Source organism: Seriola lalandi, unplaced genomic scaffold (genome assembly GCF_002814215.2).
Source record: "Seriola lalandi dorsalis isolate HSWRI2012SDOR001 ecotype SW California unplaced genomic scaffold, Sedor1 jcf7180002054577, whole genome shotgun sequence".
NCBI classification, from domain to species: Eukaryota; Metazoa; Chordata; class Actinopteri; order Carangiformes; family Carangidae; genus Seriola; species Seriola lalandi.
This window is the reverse complement of record NW_019525130.1, coordinates 1,580,830-1,605,852: the sequence shown is the minus strand read 5'-3', so window position 1 is coordinate 1,605,852 and position 25,023 is coordinate 1,580,830. Positions and strand designations below refer to the sequence as shown.

The window sequence follows — 25,023 nt, the reverse complement described above, 5'->3', positions numbered from 1 at the left end:
TTTATTAATTAGTTTTCAGAGCAGAGTTAACCTGCTTTACCAAAATAATTAGTTCAGAACAATAGGATTAAATAATCAGGCCACAATAAGTAGGCAACAAATAATTACATTTAATAAAATGATAACAACAACAAAACCACAGTAAAATAGATAAACTACAGAATAGATAAAACGAACTAAAACGAGTGGCAATATGAATGATTTTTGTTATCTATTTAGGATAATGAGTTATTGTTTCATTAATGCGATCGCCATTAAGGCTTTTGCTTCAAAAAACCAACGACCGGAACTGCTGTCTGCGTGTCGCCTTCCTGACTTGACGGTGGTGCGCATCTCACCGACCGGGAATACCGATTTCTGAACATTTCGGCCTTTTTCCCCGCTGCACCGTAAGCTGTGTTTTCCTGCGAGCTGCTGCAAAGCGGAGCGGGTTGCATTGGCGTCGCGGGGTGAGAGCGAAAGATTACAGCCTGTCGGTCAGTATTATGACAAACGGAGATGACACACATCCAGAAGGAGCCGTGTTTGTTTTGTATGGCGAAATGAGGCAGGGGGTGGAGAGTCGCCACAGAGACGCTGGGCTCCGGCCAAACATCACCGCATTTTAGCACTTATTCGATGCTAGGGATTTGCATTGCATTGCATTTGCTGCATCGTTGATCGGCCGTATTTTTGCAAAGTGCATGGTGGAAATGCAGCTTGTTTGAGGACACCCCCCTCCAGATATCAATTGCTGCCATGATAGGCAGAGGTCTCCTCTCGACCGCGGCTCAGCCGGTTGGAGAAGAGGCAGATTGATTTGGGACGGTGGGTCGCATCTGCGGATGTTATTCTGTCTGTGGAGCCTTTCTATCATCCGCGCAAATACACCGTGATTCTTACTCAGGGAAAAAGGAGAAAGAAAACAACATGTCTTCTCGATCTGCATTACCGTCTGGAAACGACAGGAGTACTGGAGACCATGTAAGTGCAATTACAGCCTATAGCCTGTATTTGTGTGCATGCAAAAGATAAATTGTGCATCCCCTAAACGGAGATCTCCTCATATCTGTGGCCTTTTGCATTCACTGGCTTTATTCACAGTGCAGACTGGGGTCACAGATGGTGCTATTTTTCCTCATTAGATGAAAGGACTCTGGAGATTATATTGGATGGATATTTTATCGGAGCAGGCTCTTTCAAAATGGGCTAACCTTGAGTGTCTGCGCAGCCCGGAATGAGTCCATCCGCATACGATAACACTCAGCGGATATGCGCAGAAAGCCTGAAAACCAGCCGTCACCTCTTATTATAAGGCTGTGGAGAGAGAGTGATGTCACATAATACTCCTTGCTGCTGCTGCTACTGCTGCCTCCTGTGTGTGTGTGTGTGTGTGTGTGTGTGTGTGTGTGTGTGTGTGTGTGTGTGTGTGTGCATGTGTATGTTTGCGCGCGCGCGTGTATTCCCCAGAAATTGGATGGGTGGGACAAGAGCACAGAAGGCCAAAATAAATGTGTAGAGAATATCTGGGTTGTTCGCATGAAGCGAGGGGATTACTGCGTAAAATGATGTGCAGTCCATTGCTGCGCAGCGTACAAAGCGCCCAACCCCAGAGCCAGTGGGTGTCAGACAGCGCCGTACATTCAGTACAGTGGAAAACAGTAGCGGCCTGCAGAAAAGACAGAAGCCAAGGGGGTTTATTCATGTGAGACAGAATAACAGGGTCCACTAATGTAGAACCCATCTATCCATCTATCCATCTATCCATCTATCCATATATCTATCTATAGCCCTACTCCTTATTAATGTACATCAAAATGGTGACATTACCGATTGACGTTGCATTATGTCATTTCTTTGCCTAAAACACTTCTGGCAAGACCCCCCCCCCATCTGTTTGTTAGCAGAGCTTTCAGCACAGAGGGATGGTTAAGCCAGTAGATTTGTGTGTGTGTGTGTGTGTGTGTGTGTGTGTGTGTGTGTGTGTGTAATTTGATGTGTGTGTGTGTGTAATTTGATGTGTGTGTGTGTGTGTGTGCATGATTGATTATGAATGCAGATCCGTTCCTTCCATTAGAACGGATCTCGATCTGCTCTCATCACTCTACAATTAAGTGATGATGACAGATGAGTGAATTGACAGGACGTTGCCACACTGGCACAGGTGAGGCTTTGGCTGTGCGTTGTACAGTTCGTGGATTAATGTACTCTGCTGCACACTGCAAGAGCCTCCAGCGCTCTGGGTTGGGACTGGTTATGTGGACTGTAGAGAGAGTCCAAATTGGTTCTAGGTGGGGCGTGAGAACGGGAATGGAAGCATGGGAAGATAGGAGTGTCTGAAGGTGGGGCTTAAGGCTGCGTGGTTGTGTTTGCATTTGTGTGTGTGTGTGAAGCTGAGAGCAAAATGACATGCTGGGGGGATGGAAGTGTGATGCCTCAGGGAGTGGGACTGGCCAGGGACCACTGTGCCGGCATCTGCTCCCTTTTTTACGCTCGCCTCCTACATCTCGCTCTCCACTAGTTGTCCTTTCTCTGGTTGTCTCTGTCTTTTCTGCCCCTTTTCCATCAGATATCCTGATTTCTCTGTGTCTTAGTATGGCCTGTTGTTTTCCTCCCCCCACCATCTCTTCTCTGTCTTCCCTCCTCTGTATCTTCCCTTGTTTTGTCACATGACAAGAAGCCACTTCATACTGTAATACATCAAGCTTTGTTTGTGTAAATGCACATTGTTGTCCCCCCTTTCTCTTCTGCTTTGTTTACTGGCTGGAAATTATCAGTGACTCAAGCTTTGGACTCTATCATCGCTGCACAACAATACTCTGAAGCATCGGGGTCCAGAATCGAGCAGCGTCAGTCGGTAACGTGGAGCAGCAGCAGCAGCAGCAGCAGCAGCGCAGCTAACTGTTTACAGGGCGGTGAAAGCTTCAGGGCTACCTCACATTGCAGTGAACATATTAAATTTACAGTCTGTCACACTGCATGAAGACATCTTCGAGCAGTCAAGTCACAGAGCTCTAACGACAATGATGCAGAACCCAACCCAAAATGGAAACATTATGTTCAAGTGTTCTTGAGCTGTTAACCCAGAAGTGAAGGGCATGCATTCATTCAGCTCAGCTTTAGTCCTCTTTCTGTTTGTCATGTTACTTCCTAAGTCTACCAATAGATTATAAAGCTGGGCTGTGTATTGTCACCGTGTTGTCAGAGATGTACACTCATCTGTGAAACCAGTAGCTGCTCAGTGACTCCACAAACGCAGCAGATACTCAGTGTGATGAGGAGTTCCCTGGACATATGCCTTCAAACTGTTTAGTTTCTCTCTGGATCTCCATGTTCTTAGTTGTGCAGAGTTCACAACTAGCTTGCAGAGACAGAAGGAGCTCACCCAGATCATTGTGCTTCTGTGGACCATCAGTGCTCCAATGGTGCAGACAGACCTGGAGGACCTTTGCCAGCCTACTGCTGCTGCTGCTGCTCACTTTAACCCCCTCCCCCCCATTTTCTTCCAGCATGTGTCGCTGGGGGCCAGCCGCTCAGACAAGGCCACCAGCCAGTCCAGCCGCTCGCTGGGTGCCCGGTGCAGGAACTCCATCGCCTCCTGCTCTGACGAGCAGCCGCACATCGGCAACTACCGCCTGCTCAAGACCATCGGCAAGGGAAACTTTGCCAAGGTCAAGCTGGCCCGCCACATCCTGACGGGCAGGGAGGTGAGACAGGGGGCACTGGAGGTCCAGGGAGGGGGGAGGAGGGAGGGACAACAGGAATGGATGATTAGATCATGAATGAGGAAATTATGTTTGTAGGGTGAAGAAAGGCAAGAAGCTGCTGATGTCGCTGGTGTCCTTAAGATGTAATTCAGTGCATTATCGAGTCTTGATCATCATATTTATAAAGAAGTAAATCTTACTGTATAGTCGTATCTTACCTCCTTATTGAACCTCCTCTATCATAATTTTCTCTGTTCAAGTTTTTACTTAAATTTCAATAAAAATGATTTCAGTCCATTGTTCAGTTACTTGAAGAATGACAAGGTTTAAACTAGGGCTGCACAATTAATCAAATTGCAATATGGCCAAGTGCAAAATCCAAATTGCAAGAGCTGCAATTTTTTGGATAAAGACCGTAAATGAAGCATTGTGGTGCTACAGAGACACCCAGCCTACAAATCATATTCTCCAGATGTAAAGGGACATGTTGGGACAAGCCTCAACAAAAATCACATCATCATTTTCCTTTTTTTTTTCAGTGAAAATGAAATGTAAAAACGCTCATTCCAACAGAAATCGTGACTCGTATTGCAATTTCAATATCTGCCAAAATTGTCAAAACATGATTTTTCTTGCATATCGTGCAGCCCTAGTTAAAACACTGAATACTTAATGATGAAATAAATAGGTATCACTTCATGAAAGGTTGTAAAAGTTGTAACTAATTGCTTTTTTAATGTTTAATAAGCCATTTAATAAATAAAGATTTATAGATCAGTTATAAACCATTAAGAACAACTTTTGGAAAGCCAGGTTGACTGATTGGACTGTATGACCACCTACCTTCTTAATGGATTACCAACATTTAACTGCATTATGGCCAAAATAGAAAGGATGAACACTTCTTTACAACCTGGCAACCCCAAATCTGCTTTATTAAATGGCTTAGATCTGAACTATAAAGCATTAATGAAGGATTTATGAGTCATAAACCCATTTACAAATGGTGGCTTCGTTAAAAGAGCTACAACAAAATGGATATAAATTGTATTATTTTGATGTGGGACCGGTATACTCTAAAATAGCGTAGATATTGGTGTTGATTAGTTTCAGGATTTTTAGGCCGTGTCCTTATGATGCCCTAAAACACTTTGAAGTGTTTTCATTTTTTTTTCTTTTCTGAAATTGGCAGTAAACCATCATTATATCCTGGGTTAGCTGTGCCAATGCAAGTCACTAGGGATTAAAACCACACAAACTGACTTTACTACAGCTTGTTGAGGAACTGTTCACAGTGTACTCAGCCCACGTTCACCTGCTTTGGTAAACAGTCTCATGCTCTCCTTTGAATTATATTCATCTACATTTTTGGATGATGAGACATTATTGTTGGATATTGATCAGTGACATCAGCAGGGAAGACATCTGAGCGTCATGTAGGGAGATGATTATAAGCAAAGGTGAATTTTAATGGTGACGTGTTGATGTCTTTTCCAGGTTGCAATAAAAATCATTGACAAAACTCAGTTGAACCCAACCAGCCTACAAAAGGTGAGTTTTTCTTCTTTATACGGATGGATTGGAGAATCTGTGCATAATGTCTTTGAGTTAAAAATGAAACCCTTTTATTGGTATCTAGTGTGAATAGTATCATAATGTGGATGATTTCACATGATCACGTTGGTGTAATTCAACAAAATACGTATATGCCGCTGGGGACTTGGAGAGGTTCAGGTTTATCCTCAGTTTTTTCCCCCTCAGAGGGGGCAGGAACGAGAGAGCAGCTGATAGAGAGAGGGCACATAGGACATGATGCTGTTTGGCAGGTGCTAGGGACTGGATGGGAGTGAGAGGAGGCCTCTGCTCCAGAGGTCATCTCTCGTCTCTCTCTGGGCTAATCGCTGCCCTGAGAGGGGAGGTGACGCATGTCGGAAACCGCAGTCATCCAACCTATCCTTTTTTTGTTGTTTATGTTCTTCATTTGTCTTCCCCTAAAACACCCTTCTGTAATTATTTTGCGGTCGATGTTGCTGGGTTTTGGTGGCCGTCTCATTGCAAGAGGTGTCTTTAGAAAAGCTCACATACAGTGTGTCACATGGAGGGCTTTTGATGGGCCGGCTTCTTTTTTTTCCTGCCGGTCAGCATGTTGACCGTTGAGCCTGAATGGTGGGCACTCGAGGTTTGTTGTGCATGAAGGTCGGGGACATGCGGAGCAGTGGCCGCTTTGGTATTGGCAGCTATCAGCCTCAGAGTGGTGAAGACACACATGCTTAACTCAGATTCAGCAGCTGGAGTTGTAGTCATCTGGAGCAGGAGACCTGGACCGGTAGACATCCACATCCAGACACAACGTGGCGGACATGAAGGCCATTTGATCAGGGTTGATCAGGTGCTCAGATGTCTCCATCTCCCAACCACAGGAATCAAAAACTTTTCCGCCCTGTCATGTGTACCTCATGCAGCTGCAACATACAGCTACAGTACGTCGTGGTGAAGGAATAAATGTGAATTAAAGAACGCAGATCACCATTCAATAAACCCATATTTGCCTGTGATGCTGCTTATGTGCACATACAGGCCAAAGCGTCTCCCTCTTTCAGCCATAAGTCTGTCCTTCCCTCTCTCTTATCTCTTTCTACCTCCCTCAGCTCCTCTGCCTGCAGGCAAGAAGTGAACAGACCAGAAGGATCAAATCAGGGATGAAGTAATTGTGCTTTATATGTGTGTAGCGTGTGTGTGATTTTGTTTGACAGGAAGATGTCTGTATGTCCTGCTACATATGGTAAAAACACCAGTGTTTCTTCACGTGAGGTGAAATGTAGAATTAAAGAGGCAGGGGCATATCGAGGATTTCTAGGGCCCATGAAATATTATTGCTAAGGGCCCCCCCTTTATCCTACTGGAAATTGTGTGGGGCCCTAGAATCGTCCACTTTACTGGTAGCAGCAAAATGTCCAAGCGATTTGCCCAGATTAAATGTTTATTAAAGAAAATAATCCTTTTGATTATATTTCTTTTTTTGTAGCTGATCTTTTCCTCAATCAAGTGACCTTGCGTTGTTGTAGTATTATCAAGGCTTTATCCCATAAATGCAACTTTTCAGTGTTTTATTTTCGTTGCCCTTTTGACCGCTGGCTTCCTCTAATCCTGATACTTTGACTCATCATATTGTTTGTGCTTATATCATGACAGAAAATGGATCTTCTTTACTTTACCTGGCCAGAATATTAGACACTTTGCAGGATCTGTTAAACACAATTTATATATTATCCCATCTTGACGCCTGGTGCTTTTCTTGGACCGGACCGGCTGCGGTGAAAGACAATGGTGCAACATTTAGGACAGGATTCGGGAGAAAGAGGCGAAGGATTGGCCACTGAATGGAGAGAATACTCTACAATTGGCTGGTGATGATAGCAGGCTTCTTTACATACCCGTGGGCTAGAGAAAATCCTTAGTACTGAAGACATGAAAGAGCCCATATTAGCATAATCTAGAGGGTGATGTATGTAGAGGGGAGAAGGAAAGAGGGAGATGTATAGAGGTGGATAAAAGAGGGGGAGGAAGGAAGGAAAAGAGGAAAGTGAAATCACAGATGAGAAAATCAAACCTCAACACCCATGAAGAAGGATTTTTTGAGAAGGGAAGATTACAGAGGCAGATTACAAGAGGAGACCTTCACATTGTCCTCCGCAGCGTTGGAGGACACCTCAAAACAAAATATGTGTCAGAATTTTATTTATTAGTATATTTTATTCTGTGTCCCAGATTAAATTTACATTACATACTGCTTTTTTTAATTAAAGCCAGAAACCTCATTGCCACAGTGCATGTGTGTGCGTTAACAGTGACCAGAGTCCAACATGTTGCTGGGCGGATTGTTTATTGTTTTGATGGACCTGGTCGCTCAGCCCTGCCATGACAAGCAGGGAAATAATGGGATGCCTGGATGATGAGAGGTTTCAGCACTACATATCCCAAGATTCCCTGTAGCACAGCTGGGGAAGCAGGGAAAGAGCCCGGTCTTAATACCTGGGTCGCTATGGCAACAGTGACGTTGTGGGGCACGGCTAGAAGAGAAGACTGCGAGAGGAACTGAATGAAGGGGGAGAGAATGGAGGGAGACGCACCAGGAAATAAGAGAGGGGGAAGGATTGAGAAAAGAGGATGGAAAAGCTTATCGCACCATCTTTTCTTTTATCAGTTGGAGTTGACAACACGGAGGAGAGTCGCTGGTTTTCAGCGATGGCCTTTTACTCAGGGACTGTACTGTTACATACATGAAACCAGGGGAGCTGGCTCAAATTTAATCCCCTGCTCTGCTCTGACAAAGTGCACAAATATATCCCACAGAGTAGACGTATCGCGTGCAGTGAGAAGTTGGTCTGTTTTTCACTGCGGAGCCATCACATTAGTGTGTGGGGTCCATGCTGTTTTTAAATTGTGAGGACGTTTTGTTGGTTGTTGTCACCCTTGCAAATTCTCATTTGGATGAATATCAGACACAGGAAGTGACAAAAGTATAAATTTGGCTGCTTGTACAGGTCAACCTCCAATGTCATCTTAATTTGATTTCACTTCTTTTCTTCTACTGAAGTTGGCATGCTAACCAGCTAGTTAGCCTCATCTCTTTCTGATATAGTCACTGTAGTGTCCAGTCTGGACTGAAGAAGTAACGCTGGTCAGAGGACGTAGTACCTCTTTTATTGTAAATGTGATTAGAATTATATGTTTGCAAGAATTTGAATTTTTACAATTCAATCGATAGGAATCACTACAACTTTTGTGAAAGCTCTCAGCTTTTGAAATCTAATGGTGATCTGCTAAAAATGAAAATACAAAAGTCCGCTATACTGATTTTACATTCCAACCATGATAACCTGACATCTCCCTGGGGTCATGTGACCTAAAGGGTAGTAAGTCAAAAATGAAACCCCTCATCAACTTCAAGAACATACACGGTTCTATAGTTTAAATGTATTGCTATAAGCGTGACTATAACAGTGCCCTCATCGCTACAATTTAAAGCACAGATTTACTGCATTCTGGATGGACAGTGTTCAACACTCAGAGGCAGTGATTGGATTTTATTTATGACCCATATTGTCATGCTATAATATTCTGTCTCTTCTCCCCAGCTTTTTCGGGAGGTACGGATAATGAAAGGCTTAAATCACCCTAACATAGGTAAGGCACATACATACATCTCCATCTTTGTGTGTATCCATCTGCGCGTGTGTGCGAGAGATTTGTTTCCATGTGTGGAGAGATTTGCTTCCATGTGTGACCAGACGGAAGTATAATGCTTTGAATAAGCTTCAGAGCATTCATTGACCAGAGTCTAGCAAGTGATGTCTCAGGCCTCATACAGAGGTCACGAGCTGGGATTTTCTAAAGCTGAAATGTCATATGGATCAAAAACCCCCGCAGCATTAACAGCGGGTTCCTTGGTATTAAGACAGACTGGCAGACGGCTGTGTTATTATTTATAACATGTGCAGGATTTGTTTATATATATTTGATTTTAATCTGATTCTGTTTTGGCCCACAGTGCAGCTGTTTGAGGTGATTGAGACGGATAAGACCCTTTACCTAATCATGGAGTACGCAAGTGGAGGTGGGTACATCTGTCGTCATCTTTTCAATTCAGCTGCAGCAGGAAATTCTTTATCATGTGATCAATATTATAATGTATTTTAATTCCTCCATTTGGATGCATGGTGAAACACAGTGGCTAATGGTAAAATTGCAAAACACTGCTTCATTTGAGGGGTATTTCTTTCACCATAATTGAACAGCTTAAAGAAATAGTTTGACATATTGGGAAATAATAGTTAAAAAAGATGATTGATGTCATTTTCATGTTTGTATACAAAATATAAAGCTAGAACCACATTAGCTTAGCAAAAAGACAGGAGGCAGTGGTAACAGCTAGCATATTTCTGTCCAAAGGTGTTTTTTCTTCACTTGAACAGAATAATATATACAGTACATACAGCATACGTACTGTGCAAACAAAACTGATTATTCTAGGGATGCAGCCACCAAATATATATATATTTATATATGCAACCAGTCAAAAGTTGTACAACACCTTAATTTTTCCAGTTGTTACAAAAATGTATGGGCTCTATTTTAACGGTCCAAGCGCATGGTCTGAAGCGCATGGCGAAAATGCATGTAGGGCAGAAAAAACTGTTGCTGCGCCAGACACGTGGTTCTTTCAAGATTGTACTTAATCTCTTGATTATTCATTGAAGTGTTTTGGGTGTAACATCCAATAAACCAATCAGAGTGCTATCTCCGATTCCCTTTAAAAGCCAGGTGCTCCAGTGACGCAGTATTTCACACAGAATTAGATTCAATTTATGGTGTGTTGATTACATATTGTGACTGACCAGTGAACCCAGTCCACGAGCACGCCGTAGCTCTGTGCGTCCTGGGGGGCAAAGAAGGGCTGAGTAAATCAGTGAGCTCTACCAAGAAGTAACGGCACATATCACAACGTTAAAAATACTTTATGTTATATGATGAGAAGTGTGAATAAATCTTGCGTTTCGTTATGAAATTGTGGTGGGACAGATTTAGGTAATGAACAGGAAACACTGGCAGATTTACCAGGTATTAAGAAAGAACGCTTCTCTGCAGCGCCTTTGCGCGTTGTGCACCCACCTATGCAGGTGCATTTTAATGCCCCCTTAAAACAACAGTGAAATACTGAGCCACTGACTTAAGAGCAGGTTTTTGTTGGACAATCATGCAATCACTTTCCGCTGCCTCAAAATTGCAGTGCGCCATTAATGCTTCTGACCACACCTCATTTAAAGACCGACACAAGACCGACACACCCATGGGCGCTCCAATGGGCGCAAGTGTATTTGCTATTTACACAATGTGGGCGATGGAAAGGAAAATGACAACTGCGTCGATCTGAAACTAGCAAATACACTTGCATTGCGCCACTTTGCACCAGGTGTAAGTCAGGGCCCTACATGTGTAATGCCTTATAGTTTGTAAAATTAAATATAGAACAAATATTTTAAAAAAGGAATCAGCTGAACACACTTGTGATGTTCTTTCCTCAATGGAATCAAACATTGTTCAGAAGGTTTTTCCCAACACTGTTGTACAAGTTCCCACAGATGCACTTGTAGTTTGCATTTGTTCATGCCAAACCAACTTGATGTGGTTTAAGTCTGGAGACTGTGCTGTTCTTCCATCATGTGGAGCCTCTGTCTGGTTCTTCTCTTCTAATGTTTTGGCTCATTATCTTGCTGGAGGATGAATCCCTGACCAAAGAGTCTGTCCTCCTTTGTTTCTTGACTTTCTGATAACATTATACAGCACTACTTCCTGTACTTCCTGTGCAGTATTGTCCTAATAATGTAGTTTATTGCTTACCTTTGTACCATTTATGGTTATTCACTGGACTACTGGAGCTGCAAATGAAGCTGAATTTTTTAATAAAAACTGAAAAAATGGGGGTGTTTCAAAATGTTTTGACCAGTAGTGTCATGTATTTTAAAAATAATATGAGTTTGTGAGGCAATCAGCATAGACTCTAGGAAGTCACTGTGCCCAACCAAGAAATAGTCTAGCACATAACATTTACATTTACATTTACATTTACATTTACTCATTTGGTAGACACTTTTATCAAAAGCAACTAACAAGTGAGGGACAACACTAAAGCTTCAGTGCAGTAGGAGACCTTGGTCTAAGTACTACATAAATTTAATGTAACCCCCTAGTAGAAATACAACTTGTTTTTACATTGACATTTTTGTACAAAATAAACAGCTGACACGTAATTAATGTTCATCAATATGGTGACTTAAATTTGTGAAATTTACCTATTTTATCTATTCAAACCAGTGATATTTTGGAATTCTGAGATATTGAGACCGTGTACAGTAAAAAAAATGCAGCGTACAGTAGATGTGTTTCCTTTTAATCTGATAGGAAAGACAGTATCTTTAAATTAAAGATGACTGCAGACTCTCCCCTAATAGGTGTTACATTCAAACTTAATAGACTATGGAACCACAGCATAAATAAGTGAGCAGTCCCTGTGCAGTAATGGTGCTGCTATTTAAACAGACTTCTAACACAGTTTCAAGAGTAATGCCAGCATGTTGCATCTAATGTCTCCTTTTCTTTTTGCGTCCATTAGTCTCTTATTTTTCTATTTGTGTCAGTTTCTTCTCACCAATTCTGCTTTTTTCTGTGCTCTGGCCCAGACCATATCATTTTCTCACGGTGACCTTGGAAAATGTCACAGATAGTTTCAAATGTGGCTTTCTCTCAGGCCCATATTACCTTTTAAGTCACAGATAAAAAGATCATAAGGAAGTATAGGGGAGTTGTAGTGGTTCCTGAATTCCTGTGAAGACCAAAATGTACTCTCTATCTTTATATACATTATATTCAATACAATACCCAAGAGTTTGCTACATTAATACAAAAGGGACTAAGGGACTGTATAAAAATTCTTGTGAGGGGCTGGGGGGTCATAAAAAGAGTGGGGGTATTTTTTTTGTGTTTGAGGGGAGAATAGTCAGAATATTTTGAGGAGAACACGAGAGGGTTTTACACACATTTTTCTCACCCCATACTCCAATATATTTTAAAATATTAATTTTATACTGTTGATTCATATTGTTTTATATGAGTGAGCTTGTACAATGGGGTTGGGTGTTTGTTTCACAGTATATATTTTTATGTTTTTATATTTTAACATAGTTTGACAAAATACACTTATTCATTTTCCTGCTTAGTTTAGCATTACCACTCAAAATGTGTGGAAAATACCTAACTTGGCTCTGTCCAAACCTAGCAGAATTTCACTAAAGCTTGTACAAATATAAGTGAAATTATATAACTGTGCTCTATAATAATAATAATAATATAAGTAATTATTAAAGTAGACAAGAGGCATAACATCAGCAAACCAACACAGTAATGTCAGCTATGTAGCAATATCTACCTAAACTCTGCTAACATTAGATTGTGGTCAAACCAGACCAAGTAAGACTTAAGCAGCATAAACCAAATGTACTGAACTGAGCAAGGGTGCATTTTACTGCCTTTGAATTCAACTTTTATTTCTTCCTTCCAAATTTACGTCGTCTTACTTTAAACTTCAAATAAACCGGCATACAGCATGTTAAATAATGAGCTTTAGAGGTGCTCATAGGTAAATTTTGTAACCTGTGGACAGAACCAGGACAGCTGTTTCCTGCAGTTTCCTGTCTTTATGCTAGGCTAGGCTAACTGGCCTAAGCTTCATATTGAATGGATAGATATGAGAGTGGTATTGATCTTCCCATCTATCTCTTGGCAATAAAGTGAATAAACATATTTCCCAAGATGTCAAACTATTCCTTTAAGTCTTTAACATTGTTAAAAGACAATTTCCCTCCCCTGAGGAGAATAAAGTTGAAGTAGACACTGCACTTATAAAACTTATAAATGTTAACCTTATAAATATTAATAACTCAATTAATGTGACTCATATTAAGTGTGTATATCAGCAATGTATAATCAATAACAGTATGACTGTAATGCTTATGGCTTTATTACCGGACTGATCTGCGCTCACTCACAGGTGAAGTGTTTGACTACCTCGTGTCTCATGGGAGAATGAAGGAGGTTGAAGCCAGAGCCAAATTTCGACAGGTACGAATAAACCACCTCTTGCCCACGTTGCACCAGTCCTCACATTTAATTGTCAGTACTTCAAATTTGTCTGTGTCCTCATGTCCACAGATTGTTTCCGCTGTCCACTACTGCCACACGAAGAACATTGTCCACAGAGATTTGAAGGTGAGAAAGCTCAGAAGATGTTTTGGGCTGCTTTCAGAGATGAGGGATTAAGGCTAGTCCAAGACTAGGACATTTCTTTTACTGACAGATTACACTAAACTGAAAGTTATAATCTGGGACTAGTCCTAATCTGTGTCTGTGAAAAGGGCCCTTTAGCATCTTAATCGCACAGTAAAGCACTGATGAGTGGAGAGGCTGATTTTTTTCACCAAGCTGAGAAGGGTTTGAGGCAGTCCCAGTCTGACTCTTGTTGTAGTAGATTATAAGATTCCTTAACACACACAGTGACATATATACAGTATGAGTCACGTCCAGTATCTATGTTGTTGGACAACATGCAAGCACCACCCCCCTCCTCCCCATCTGTCTCTCAGTCGTGCTCTTTTATTTTCCTCATCACAACTCCCATTCTTGTGTCCACCTACTTTCTCATTCCTCTCTCTCTCCTCCCCCATCCAACTATTTTCTCCACTGCTCCCCCCTTCCTCCCCACCCCCAATGTGTTGTTCTCTTTATACATCCCTTTTTCTGCCCTCCTTCCCTTCCTCTCGACTGGCCATCCCTGCCTCTTTCTCCTACACATCAATGTATGTATGACTCAGGCGGAGAACCTTCTGCTGGATGCCGACGCCAACATTAAGATCGCCGACTTCGGCTTCAGCAATGAGTTCACGCTGGGCAACAAGCTGGACACTTTCTGTGGCTCACCGCCCTACGCTGCCCCAGAGCTTTTCCAGGGCAAGAAGTATGATGGGCCTGAGGTGGACGTCTGGAGTCTGGGAGTAATCCTCTACACACTGGTCAGCGGCTCTCTGCCCTTTGATGGGCAGAACCTGAAGGCAAGTGGATGGGAGGAGGGACTGTCTGTCTGCGTGTCTGTCTGTGTGGGTAGACTCAGAGGCTAAAGGGTCCCTCAGTCAGATATGGTAACAGCAATGGCTTTACTTATATTGAAATGCATCTGATTAAGTCAAGAAAAAAATTGAGGCATCAGGTTTGGTTCATAAAACCTTAAAAAACCATGACATGAAAAATCTATCCTGAAGAAACAACAAAGAAAGGTTGTAATTTACCTTCTCAGTATTCACACTTGCCTTTAATGTCCTTTTATTAATCCATTCTACAAAAGAGGCCTTGAATTGTGTGATATTTTAACTTGTGCTTTCACTGTCAGTGCAAGACCGCTACACAGTCCATGGTTGAACCCTTGAGTATGATAATATATGGTATTTAATGATTGAAGAACCATTCTGTGGTGCTGAATAAAACCTATTATTTTGATGTGTGCTGTACTGAGCGTCATGTTGAGGCAGGGTGATTTCAAGTGTTATCTTGATTATTATTATTATGTGATGTGTTCTGTTACAGTAAAAGTGGATAATAGAATTTCTGCCTGGCCCCAAAGTGCAGAAACACAGGTCTTTGCATAGTCTGGATCAAATCCAGGGATGTAGTAGCTTCCTGGTGACTCAGTGAATGACGTGTTGGTGTGGCATTCTGGTCCTGAATGTGGTCCAGGACCTTTGTGTCTCATTCCCTCCAGCATTTTTCTGAAAAACATAATTTTTGTTCATGTGGATTGCCTACTGATCACTGACTACATAGTTCATAGTTGTTGTTATTCATTAAATCACTGTAAAATACAACATTTACTAAAAAAATATACCCCCTTTAAAAAGTGGCTGTGAATTGTGGTTGAAATAGAGAAGATAGAAAGAGAAAGAAGAGAGTGAAACTATAACCTGACCGATACTGAAGTTTTGAAGCTTGTATTGATAATTGAGAGTCTTTTCACCAAATGTGTGTGAAGCCTGCATTAACTGCTTTTCATCTGCGCGGGGGCCTGCAACAAGCTGCAACCACGAACATCTTAGAAATATATAAAGTTGACATGGTGAACGTGTTAGCACACCTGATTGCTAACATTTACAAATCACACACATCCAGCAGACATGTAGCACCATTAGCATTCATTTAGAGACATGCTTCTGTCCATCTGGCAAATCTACAAGTCCAATAATAACTCTTGTTTTAGCTCTGTTTTTGGTGACCACCAACTCCTGCAGGAAACATCTGCTTCTTAAGCTGCTAAATGCGCCACTATGTTTATCATCATCTAGTTGCTAACTGTGTTTGCCTGATGTTTGGTGCTGGACAGGCAGTGTGCAGTGGGTTTTTAGAGCTTCTTTATGCAACCCAAATCACGTTACACATGGCAATTTGATCCTTTGTTACAGAGCCCGACCGATATTGGATATTTGGGGCGGATGCAGATACCGATATTAGGGATTAAAAAAATTCCGATATTGATATATCAGCCTATATATCAGCCTATATATATATATATATATATATATAAACATAAGAACAAATATGTATATATTTATTTAACTTGAATGAAAAGAAAGGATCAAATATACATAAAATGCTGCCTATATAACTTTACTTGACCCAAGTATTTCCACTAAATAAAACTGGCCGTCCGATATATCAGTCAGGCTCTACTTTGTTAATTGAAAGATATTAATTATAGCAGCTTTAAAGAATCATGGCCAACATGTATTGAGTGAATCATTTAACATTTGGAAAATAAACTTATCAGTGTTCTCTGGTGGACGAAGTGTGCAATGGTTTCAGTGTTTCTTAACTACATAAAACATATCTTTGGCATTTCTGTACTACAATATTTTGTTACTTATCAGCTGACATATATGTATATATACGCATAATATATATACGCTGGTCCGACGGGTCCATTGTCAATGTGAGAGAGACAGATATTGCAGGGCAAGAAGGGCCTGAGCGAATCAATGCCCTGTGCACAGTGTACAGTGAAATAAGATTTTATCCATTTGAAGTAGTAAAAAAACATAGAAAATCAATATGTGGTGTTCAATGTTGATATTGAGGTGGGCTGCCACAAATAAATCAATGTATGAGAAAGAAAGTTGTTAAATCAGATGGTTAATTTTTAATCAATATGCAGTTAATCTGATTTGAACTGGTTGAATTTCTGCCCCTAAAATGTGACGTTACTTAGGTTTTTATTTTTTCATTTTCGATATATATAAATTAGATGTCGTTTTTTTTTTTTGCCAAATCAGGTTTTCCACATTATAGCTGCATATTCTTATTGGTGCAGAATAAACTGTCATTTAAATCTTGTCAGATATAACAGATGTACCGAACGCTGACCTTTTCATTTCTGTTCCAAGTGTCACTCCCACTGATGAATAGAAGAGTAAAATAATGATCTCCTGTCTTCTCTGTGTTTGTATTCTGTAATGTTATTGCACCATAGAGTTAAATATAGTGTTTTTATCCAAAATCCAGCAGATGTCAATAAATGCCCCCCAGAGCTCAACCAAAGAGTGAAGACAAATGTGCATTTAACCCCTCTCATATCTGACTGCAGCCCAGCGTACTGCCTGCAGTGAGGGACTTGGAGATTACTTTTTTTATGCAACAGTCAGTCTTACATCAGACTGACCTGTCTCATCAGAGAACTTAAGACCAGTGTGAAACACTTTCATGTACTGTTGGATATGTTGGTAGTGAATGAACACAAATGAACTGTGACAGTTGTTAGTGGGGAAAGTCTTTCCTCTGCTGAGTGGACGTATTTGCGATAATTATTCCCTGTGACTGTTGCCTGATGCAAAAGCTGTTTTTATCTAATCTTAAAACTAACATAAATTCATATGAAGTAATGACTCGTGGTTCTGGTTTGGCCTGTTGCATTTGTAATGTGCTGTATGTGTTACATGTTACTGATGTGGCCAACAGGAGCTAAGGGAGCGTGTGCTGAGGGGAAAGTACCGCGTGCCGTTCTATATGTCCACGGACTGTGAGGGGATCCTTCGCCGATTCCTGGTGCTCAACCCTTCCAAACGCTGCACCCTAGAGGTGAGGAGTGGTGAACAGCACAAACATTTAATTTACCTCACGGGAAATTTGAACACAGCTGAGGCTTTTCTGTATTTCTGTTTCTACAGCAAGTCATGAAGGACAAGTGGATAAATTCAGGGTATGAGGGGGATGACCTGAAGCCCCACATAGAACCTGTTGAGGACTACAGTGATCCAGCTCGCATAGGTCAGTCAGCCGCTATTCTGCAGTCTTTACCAATACAAAAACTGATCAGAGTAGTCAAGTTACAAGCTGTTTTGTTGTATCACTGTCTCTTTCTTACCTGTGCTTGTTTGTGTTCTTCAGAGGTGATGGTCGGGATGGGCTTCACTCCAGAGGAAATCAAGGACTCTCTGCTCAATCAGAAATACAATGAGGTCACCGCCACTTACTTACTGCTGGGCCGCAAAGGCGATGTGAGTTATTTAGATCTACCACAGTGTTTAATCATCCATAGTAGCTGTTCAGCAGACTGTCATACCGGAGCAACTCACAATGAGTTAAATAACATTCTGACCTTCTCCTCAATCACCAGTACATGAAAAATTACTTATCAAAAGAGTCTTGTAATATTTTTGAATACTGGTGCCATATCCAGTACTTACCTTACAGTGATACATTACTTTGACAAATAAGTTTCTTTATTCAAATTTGTTTTAATATATCAAAAAAAATGTACCTTTTAAACGCAAGATGGTTTAATATTATTTTAAGGGTCCCATATTTTACACCTTTAGAGTGTTTTATTTGTGTTGATCCATAAGAAGATATATTTGCTATTTTAAGAACCAAAAACCATCTCAGTGTAGTTTTACATCTCCTCTTGCAGGCTTCTCTCTGGAGCTCTAGCAACAACAGGCCTTTTTGTTTTGTCATCGCAAAGTTAACAAAGTCCTGATGGCTCGTTTTAAGGCACAGTTCCTGAATACAGGTTGTGTGCATTTCTCTGTGGACTAAGAACTTTGATACTTTTACAGTAATTATGATTTGATTTATAATTTAATATAGAACCTAGACTTGCTTTATAATAAAAAAAAAAGATGTGGAAATCTCACTTTATACAATATGGGACCTTCTGGGAATTTCTGTACTGCATACCTCCACACTTCCTTTCTACATCTTCAACATGTTTGTTTAATGGATCATCAACTTTTTTATATAGCTCTTACTCTCCTTCCCACAAGTAATATTATTAGATAATAATTCTAACTTGAACGTGACCATGTCTCTGAGAAAACTATGGCTAGCTGGATGTACTACAGTCAAAAGTTTGATGGGAACCCCCACATCCTCTCGCTCTATCAGGGTTGTGGTGCATGTATAGATATATTGATAATGGCGTTATCTGGCTATGAGCTCTAGGCTAAATCAGGAGCTGCAGGGAATGTGACCAAACATTTAATACCAACTTAATACCAATTTTGGTGCTTGACAGTTTTTGAAACTCAATGCCACAGTCAAATTTTGGTTAATTCTCAAAAAGCACCAAGGTTTGATACCCAACCCCGCTTATCAGAGACTCATTCATCCTTCTCTTTATGCTATTCAGCTTATCAAGCGTCATATTGGCTCACAGTTCTCTATCCAATATGACTATAACATTACAGGAAGGCAGTGAGGCTCGAACAGCTAGTAGCCTGTCCCTGGCGAGGGTACGACCCAGCCCCATCACCAACGGGACCAACAAGCACTCCTCAGCCACTGGCTCCTCTTCCTCTTCCACCTCCTCCTCACATAGCAAGACCCAGCGCAGTGCCTCCACTTACCACAGGCAGCGACGACACAGTGACTTCTGTGAGTCTCTTCTCTAACTTCTTCATTCTTCAGGCGTTACAGTTACGGATAAGGAATAAAATTCTATCAGAGCTACAGCAAATCCGTGCAGTTTTCATCTTAAATAAATAGTGCTTCTTATACTGTCTGCAATTCAAACAACTGATAATATTGCTTTAACTTGCTTTAATGATTTGTAATGAAAACTTCAGAATGTGAAACAATATACATGTATCAATCGTGTTTTATCACCAGTGTGTGAACGGGTTGCAGTGACATTTGTGCCCACTGCCGAGTGCCTTGCCTCAATGCCTCTCTCCCACTCTCCTACAGCACCAACAATGTGCAACAATAGCTAATATTAGCTTAGAAATAGAATCCACTAACAACAAATGACCGGCTCCCAGCACAACACAGACTCCAATGCAAACTTCATGTAAACATGTCATCTAGTGCATCCCATCTGGTCAAATATGGCCGACGTCAGGGGGAAAACTAGGGTCAACATCAGCTGATAATGATATTAAGCTTTATACATCCTGTTAGACGTTAGACAAACTAATGTGGTCTAAAATATAATTTATAATTAAATTATGATAACATTGTAACTTTAGCTACATCATCTATCAGTGTGATGCTGGTCAATCATGTTCAGTCTTATAGTCGGACTGGCCATCTGCTGGGATAAATCCTGGTGGGATGCCGCCTCGGTGGACTGTCAGAAAATCTATGATTGTACCTGTCCGTTTCTTGTCCCTCTCTGTGCGCCTGTCATTCAGGGTGCACAAGAGAGTACACCACGGGCATGTTCCAGTGAATAAGTCCAGGGCATCATGCTGCCAATGCAACTCCACATGGTGTAGCAGTGAAAGAAAGATAGACTGATCCTACTTCTCCTCCTGGGAATTGTTGAATTGGCACTGTCCAAAGGCCATACAGGGCTGAGTTTCTTTCCCAGGCTGACCATCACATCACTGTTTTGGTCGATTCCCTCCCTCACTCGTACCTACCTATGGAGTGTGAGCACGAGCACAAGCAACAGGATGCTGACTGCAGTTCACTTAATAGCCACCAGGGTTAGGGTTAATAGCAAGGGTTTTCCGAATGTTACATATAACCACTTCCATCTTGCATAATTCATTGTTTTTGCAGAATACTCCTTATATGAGTCTCTGTGTGTCTGTGCTCTGCTGTCCTCCACAACAAAGGTGGGCCTTCCATGCCCGTCATGCACCCCAAACGGAGCCCGACCAGCACGGGCGACCGAGAGCTGCGGGAGGGACGAATGCCTTCACGTAAGGCCAGTTGCAGCGTGATGGGGAGCCACAGCCTCCCTCCCTCCAGCCCAATGGTCAGCAGTGCCAACAACCCCAACAAGTCTGAGATCCCAGACCGCCGCAAAGACATGACTGCCACCACAGTAAGTGAAATATTTCCTCCTTAAGTAGGGAAGAGACAGTGTCTTTCAAATGATGTTCTGTTGGCATTCAACTTAAGGGGCCCAGGCCACCAGGGCCCCTGAGCTTTGAAACAATGAAGCTGCAGAGATTTGGCTTTCGTGTCAACCCTGACACAGTTTGCCACCAACATCATACCACTTATTCTCAAGAGTCATAACTGAAACACACAAACATTATAACCACAGTGTAATCAGCAGTGAAATCAGAATCCAGTGTACATCGAGAATAAATACAGATCTTTGCTCATCGTCATCAGATTCAGTCTTTCTTCAGTATCAAAGTTATCCAGCTGGTTGTTGCCTGTACAGTGTGAATAGGAACTGTTATCAGACAAAGGCATCAGCACTTTCCATTATACGGATTTGCCAGAATATAAACAAAAACACAGGGGTGTAGATAGTTTAAAGTTCAGCTGTCAGACATCCAAAGAGGTTCATCCTCAACGTTTCACCAGATGTGTTGTGCGGTGCAAGATAAAACGTGGCAGATGTTGCATGTGTGTTATTTTCTCCTCATAATCAGATATTGAAGCATGACACTTGACAGCAGACAGACTCTTACAAGCTCAAGTGAGGGATCATCACAGAAGTGCACTGAAATGGCAAATGGAGCTTTTCATATTTTTGTCATTAGCTTTCTTATTTTATAATTTTTTTCATTTTTCCCATGAGCTAACTGATGCATTGACATGCTCTTTTTTAAGCTATGTCATATGGCCCAGTGAGCTCACTTTTTTTTAAATCTCTTTTTCATTTTCTCATCACAGTCAGTTTATACTAACTTAATATTCACCTTGGCTTCCTCCTATCACATTCACAACCTCCAGTTTTTGTTAAAAAAAAGCATGCAGTTCAGACTTGTATTTTGCCATTGTTAAATATTTCTCATATTTTTTTTTAACTCAGGGTTCAAATACAAGTCGTGCTTTATTATTTGATTCATATTTAAAACACTGAAATGTAATTTGGTATATTTCATGATAAGTTACACATATACATGTATGTATGAGAAGTATAATTGGCAGTAGAAAATGAATAAACACAGAAAATGAAAGAGTCTAGATGATTTCTTCTGTAAATCCCATCCACTCCTTGTATAGACCCATGTAAAGATATTATTGTGGAATAAACAGAAATAGATACAGATGTAGAATATAGTAACATTGCTAATATCACTTTTTAAATATTCTGAGACATAGTGCTTGAGTGTGGTGAATGTGACACTAGAATAATGTGGATTTCTCTGCACTGAATTCCAAATTGACTCAACATCTTCTTCTCACCTTATTCTTCTCTCTGTAGAATAACATCCCTGGAAGCGCCATGACACGGCGGAATACATACGTGTGCACAGACCGCTCAGGCGCTGACAGACACTCTCTCCTGCAGAATGGCAAAGACAACAGGTAACACTTATTGTTGAAGGTTTCAATATTTATAGTAGTTCAGATTTTTCATAGATAGCATGTTATACTTCAAGTGAGTGTACCAGCACAAATCATGTGCATCTATGGTGAAATGTTAACATACTGTAAAGACAAAAGGTCTGACAGGTAGGCACGTGTGTGTGTGTGTGTGTGTGTGTGTGTGTGTGTGTGCGCGCGTTTGTGTGTGTGTGTGTGTGTGTGTGTGTGTGTGTCATAGGGGATGGCTTGTCTAATCGGGGACAAACCTGTGTCACCAATTTGGAGAAAGCCGACTTTTGGTTCAGTGGTTATAGTTAGGGTTAGGGGTACATGTAATGTTCTCAAAAGTGACAGAAGTGTTTGTGTGATGAGCCAACATAGGCATATAGCTACAGGCCAGATATTGTGCTGAATAGAGATTGTAGCTGTTTTGTATGCTGGTATGTGATCAGTGATTGGATTTCAAATGTGTTGTAGGAACAGGTGAAAACAGGGTTTAACTGAAAAAATGAAAAAATGTACAGTACTGAGTATATTTGAAATGTTTTTGTTTGATGATGGAAATAGCTGGAAATATGGTCAAATATTTAAATATTTATAATAATACAACAACTGAGACTAAAGAAGTGGACTCATTTAATTATTATTGTTTATTTATTATTAACTGTTATTATTATTATCAACAATGAGCTAATGGACACATGAATTTCCCCTAGGGGATAAATAAAGTATCTATCTATCTGTCTATCTATCTATCTATCTATCTATAGATAGATGCCACAAACCAAGAGATAATGTCGTTTTTATTCCACACTTCATCCTTTTCAAAATGGGGTGCCTACATTACCTACAATGCAACTCAACCGCTCACAGTTATGCTAGTAGCGGCTAATGTAGCCTTGATCCTTCAGCCACATGCAGATATGAGGAGCAGGCTACAGAGGCCTGATTCATTCACTCCCCCCAGATTTTTTACTTGATGCTGAAGGATTTTTATCAAAGGAAATGATCAATAGAAGTGGTTTACTCATGGCTAACTTAAGATAAAATCATTTCTCTTCTTCTCTGCAGCTCCTTGGGCCACCGCATGCCTGCAGCTTCTCCCTCCACGCTCAGTATTGCCGGGGCCGGAGCTGCCTCCTCCTCCTCTTCTTCGGATCGATGCCGCCTGACCCGAGGCTCCACAATTCGCAGCACCTTTCACGGGGGACAGCTGAGGGACCGTGGGCCCCCAGTTTACTCAGCCCCACCCACATCACCCACTCTGTCCCACCATGATGCCAGCCCCCTGCCCCACGCCCGCACCAGGGCAACCTCCAACCTCTTCACCAAGCTGACCTCGAAACTCACTCGCAGGTAGATGTACACTTCGTATCACATATCACATCGGCAGGCCCAGGTCATGTTTGTGAACAGCGAACTCTAAACACCAGAAACACACCGCTTTTTTGACGCAGTATAGTTCTTGATTGTTTGTGACAGACAAAAACAGTCTCCTCTCACAGATCAAAATATCCAGTCAGTATTATTTAAAAGATAAACATTTTAAAGGAATAGTTAGAAGTTTGGGGAAATATGTTTATTCAAGTGTTAGATAAGAACTGGTCATCATATGTGAAGCTGGAGCCAGGATATGATTAGCTTAGTGTAGCGTAAAGACTGGAGGTTTTTTTCTTTATTGCAGGAAGAAAGAAACCAAAGCATAAAAGGACAAGCTGTAGTTTTACAGGATTATGTGCTTTTCGCTAAGCTAGCAGTCTCTTGTTGGCTATTTACTGAACTACTTAATTATTAATAATTAATAATTAATAATATTCATTTAATTTATACAAGATTTCACTATGTTTAGATACGAAGATCAATACCACTATCACATCTGTGCACTTTGGATAGAGCCAGACTAGCTGTTTCCTGCTGGTTCCAATCAGATTCCAAATTAAACTTCTGGCCCAATATATGCCTGGGTCCTCGGCCCAAGTCTGGCCCATATACTTCCACATCTGGGCAGAGTCTGGCTGCTATCCACCGGTATTGACTGACAGCTGGAAGATTTTCTGTGTGTGCGTTCACAATTGGTCCAGATGTGGAAGTAGCTTCTTACATTCGTGCTGTATATAGATTCAGATTCAGATCCACGGAACTGGGCGTATACTGGGCGAGAAGAAAACAAGCATGTGGCCAAAGTATGGGCCGGATAAATTTTGTTGTGGCTAAGTTAACATCGTCTTTGATGCAGCTACATATTTAGACATGACAGTGGTATTTATCTTCTTATGTAACTCCCAGTAAGAATGAGTAATATTTTCCCGTTTCCATAGTCAAACTATTCCCTTAACTACAGTTGTCATGAGTTTAAGTTATACTGTCGTGGCTGGAATTTAAGGTTTTTAGTTATATTTTTCAATCTGTTTGACCCCCAACCTCCAAATTTTCTTTCCTTTGGACAAGATATTATCAGTTGCTACAATTCTTCCTACCTCTGTACACTCTGCATAGCTTCCATTTTATTACTGGTTCCCACATGCTCTTACATGGTCCAAGGGACACCAGGGCTCTGATGCATTCTTTATTTTTAGTAGCCTCTAATTTTTACAATTTAGCATTTGAGGCTTGGTTTGCCATCAGGGATAGTGTAAGATTCACTTAAAATCCCATCAGATATATGAAATGACTGTTGCTTTGTTGTTGTGAAGTTCTGCCTATCAGCCTGGGCAGAGCAGAGTGTGGATCCATGCTTATCAGAACATTTTATTCACCCAGGCCTTTTGGCAAGCCCTTCTGTGGCCCTGGATTATCCTCTGCTCCCCTCTCCCTCCTAGTCGTCATAATCACACATGTCTAATCTTATCAAACCTCAGCTTTATCCTTGCCAATCAGCTCCTGCGCTGCGCTCTTTTTCACCACTTGCTCTCCTGTGATTCAATTATCTTCTCTCTTACCCCCCCCCACCCCAACCCCAACTCCC

General features: G+C 41.3%; 1 protein-coding gene across 2 annotated transcripts in view; it reads left to right on the top strand.

Annotated features, from left to right (window-relative positions):
* The first annotated feature begins 324 nt into the window (after window positions 1–324).
* The window catches only part of mark4a (MAP/microtubule affinity-regulating kinase 4a), a 29,678-nt gene continuing 4,979 nt past the window's right edge, over window positions 325–25,023 (top strand). For both annotated transcript variants that reach the window (XM_023417763.2, XM_023417765.2), the window contains exons 1-15: window positions 325–963; window positions 3,489–3,686; window positions 5,184–5,237; window positions 8,825–8,873; window positions 9,238–9,303; window positions 13,294–13,364; window positions 13,455–13,511; window positions 14,114–14,350; window positions 17,298–17,417; window positions 17,507–17,606; window positions 17,727–17,836; window positions 19,028–19,214; window positions 20,402–20,613; window positions 21,955–22,058; window positions 23,130–23,414. In XM_023417763.2, coding sequence (XP_023273531.1) covers window positions 910–963; window positions 3,489–3,686; window positions 5,184–5,237; window positions 8,825–8,873; window positions 9,238–9,303; window positions 13,294–13,364; window positions 13,455–13,511; window positions 14,114–14,350; window positions 17,298–17,417; window positions 17,507–17,606; window positions 17,727–17,836; window positions 19,028–19,214; window positions 20,402–20,613; window positions 21,955–22,058; window positions 23,130–23,414 — 1,904 coding nt within the window. In that variant the 5' untranslated portion in view covers window positions 325–909. The remainder of the gene's footprint in view (window positions 964–3,488; window positions 3,687–5,183; window positions 5,238–8,824; window positions 8,874–9,237; window positions 9,304–13,293; window positions 13,365–13,454; window positions 13,512–14,113; window positions 14,351–17,297; window positions 17,418–17,506; window positions 17,607–17,726; window positions 17,837–19,027; window positions 19,215–20,401; window positions 20,614–21,954; window positions 22,059–23,129; window positions 23,415–25,023) is intronic.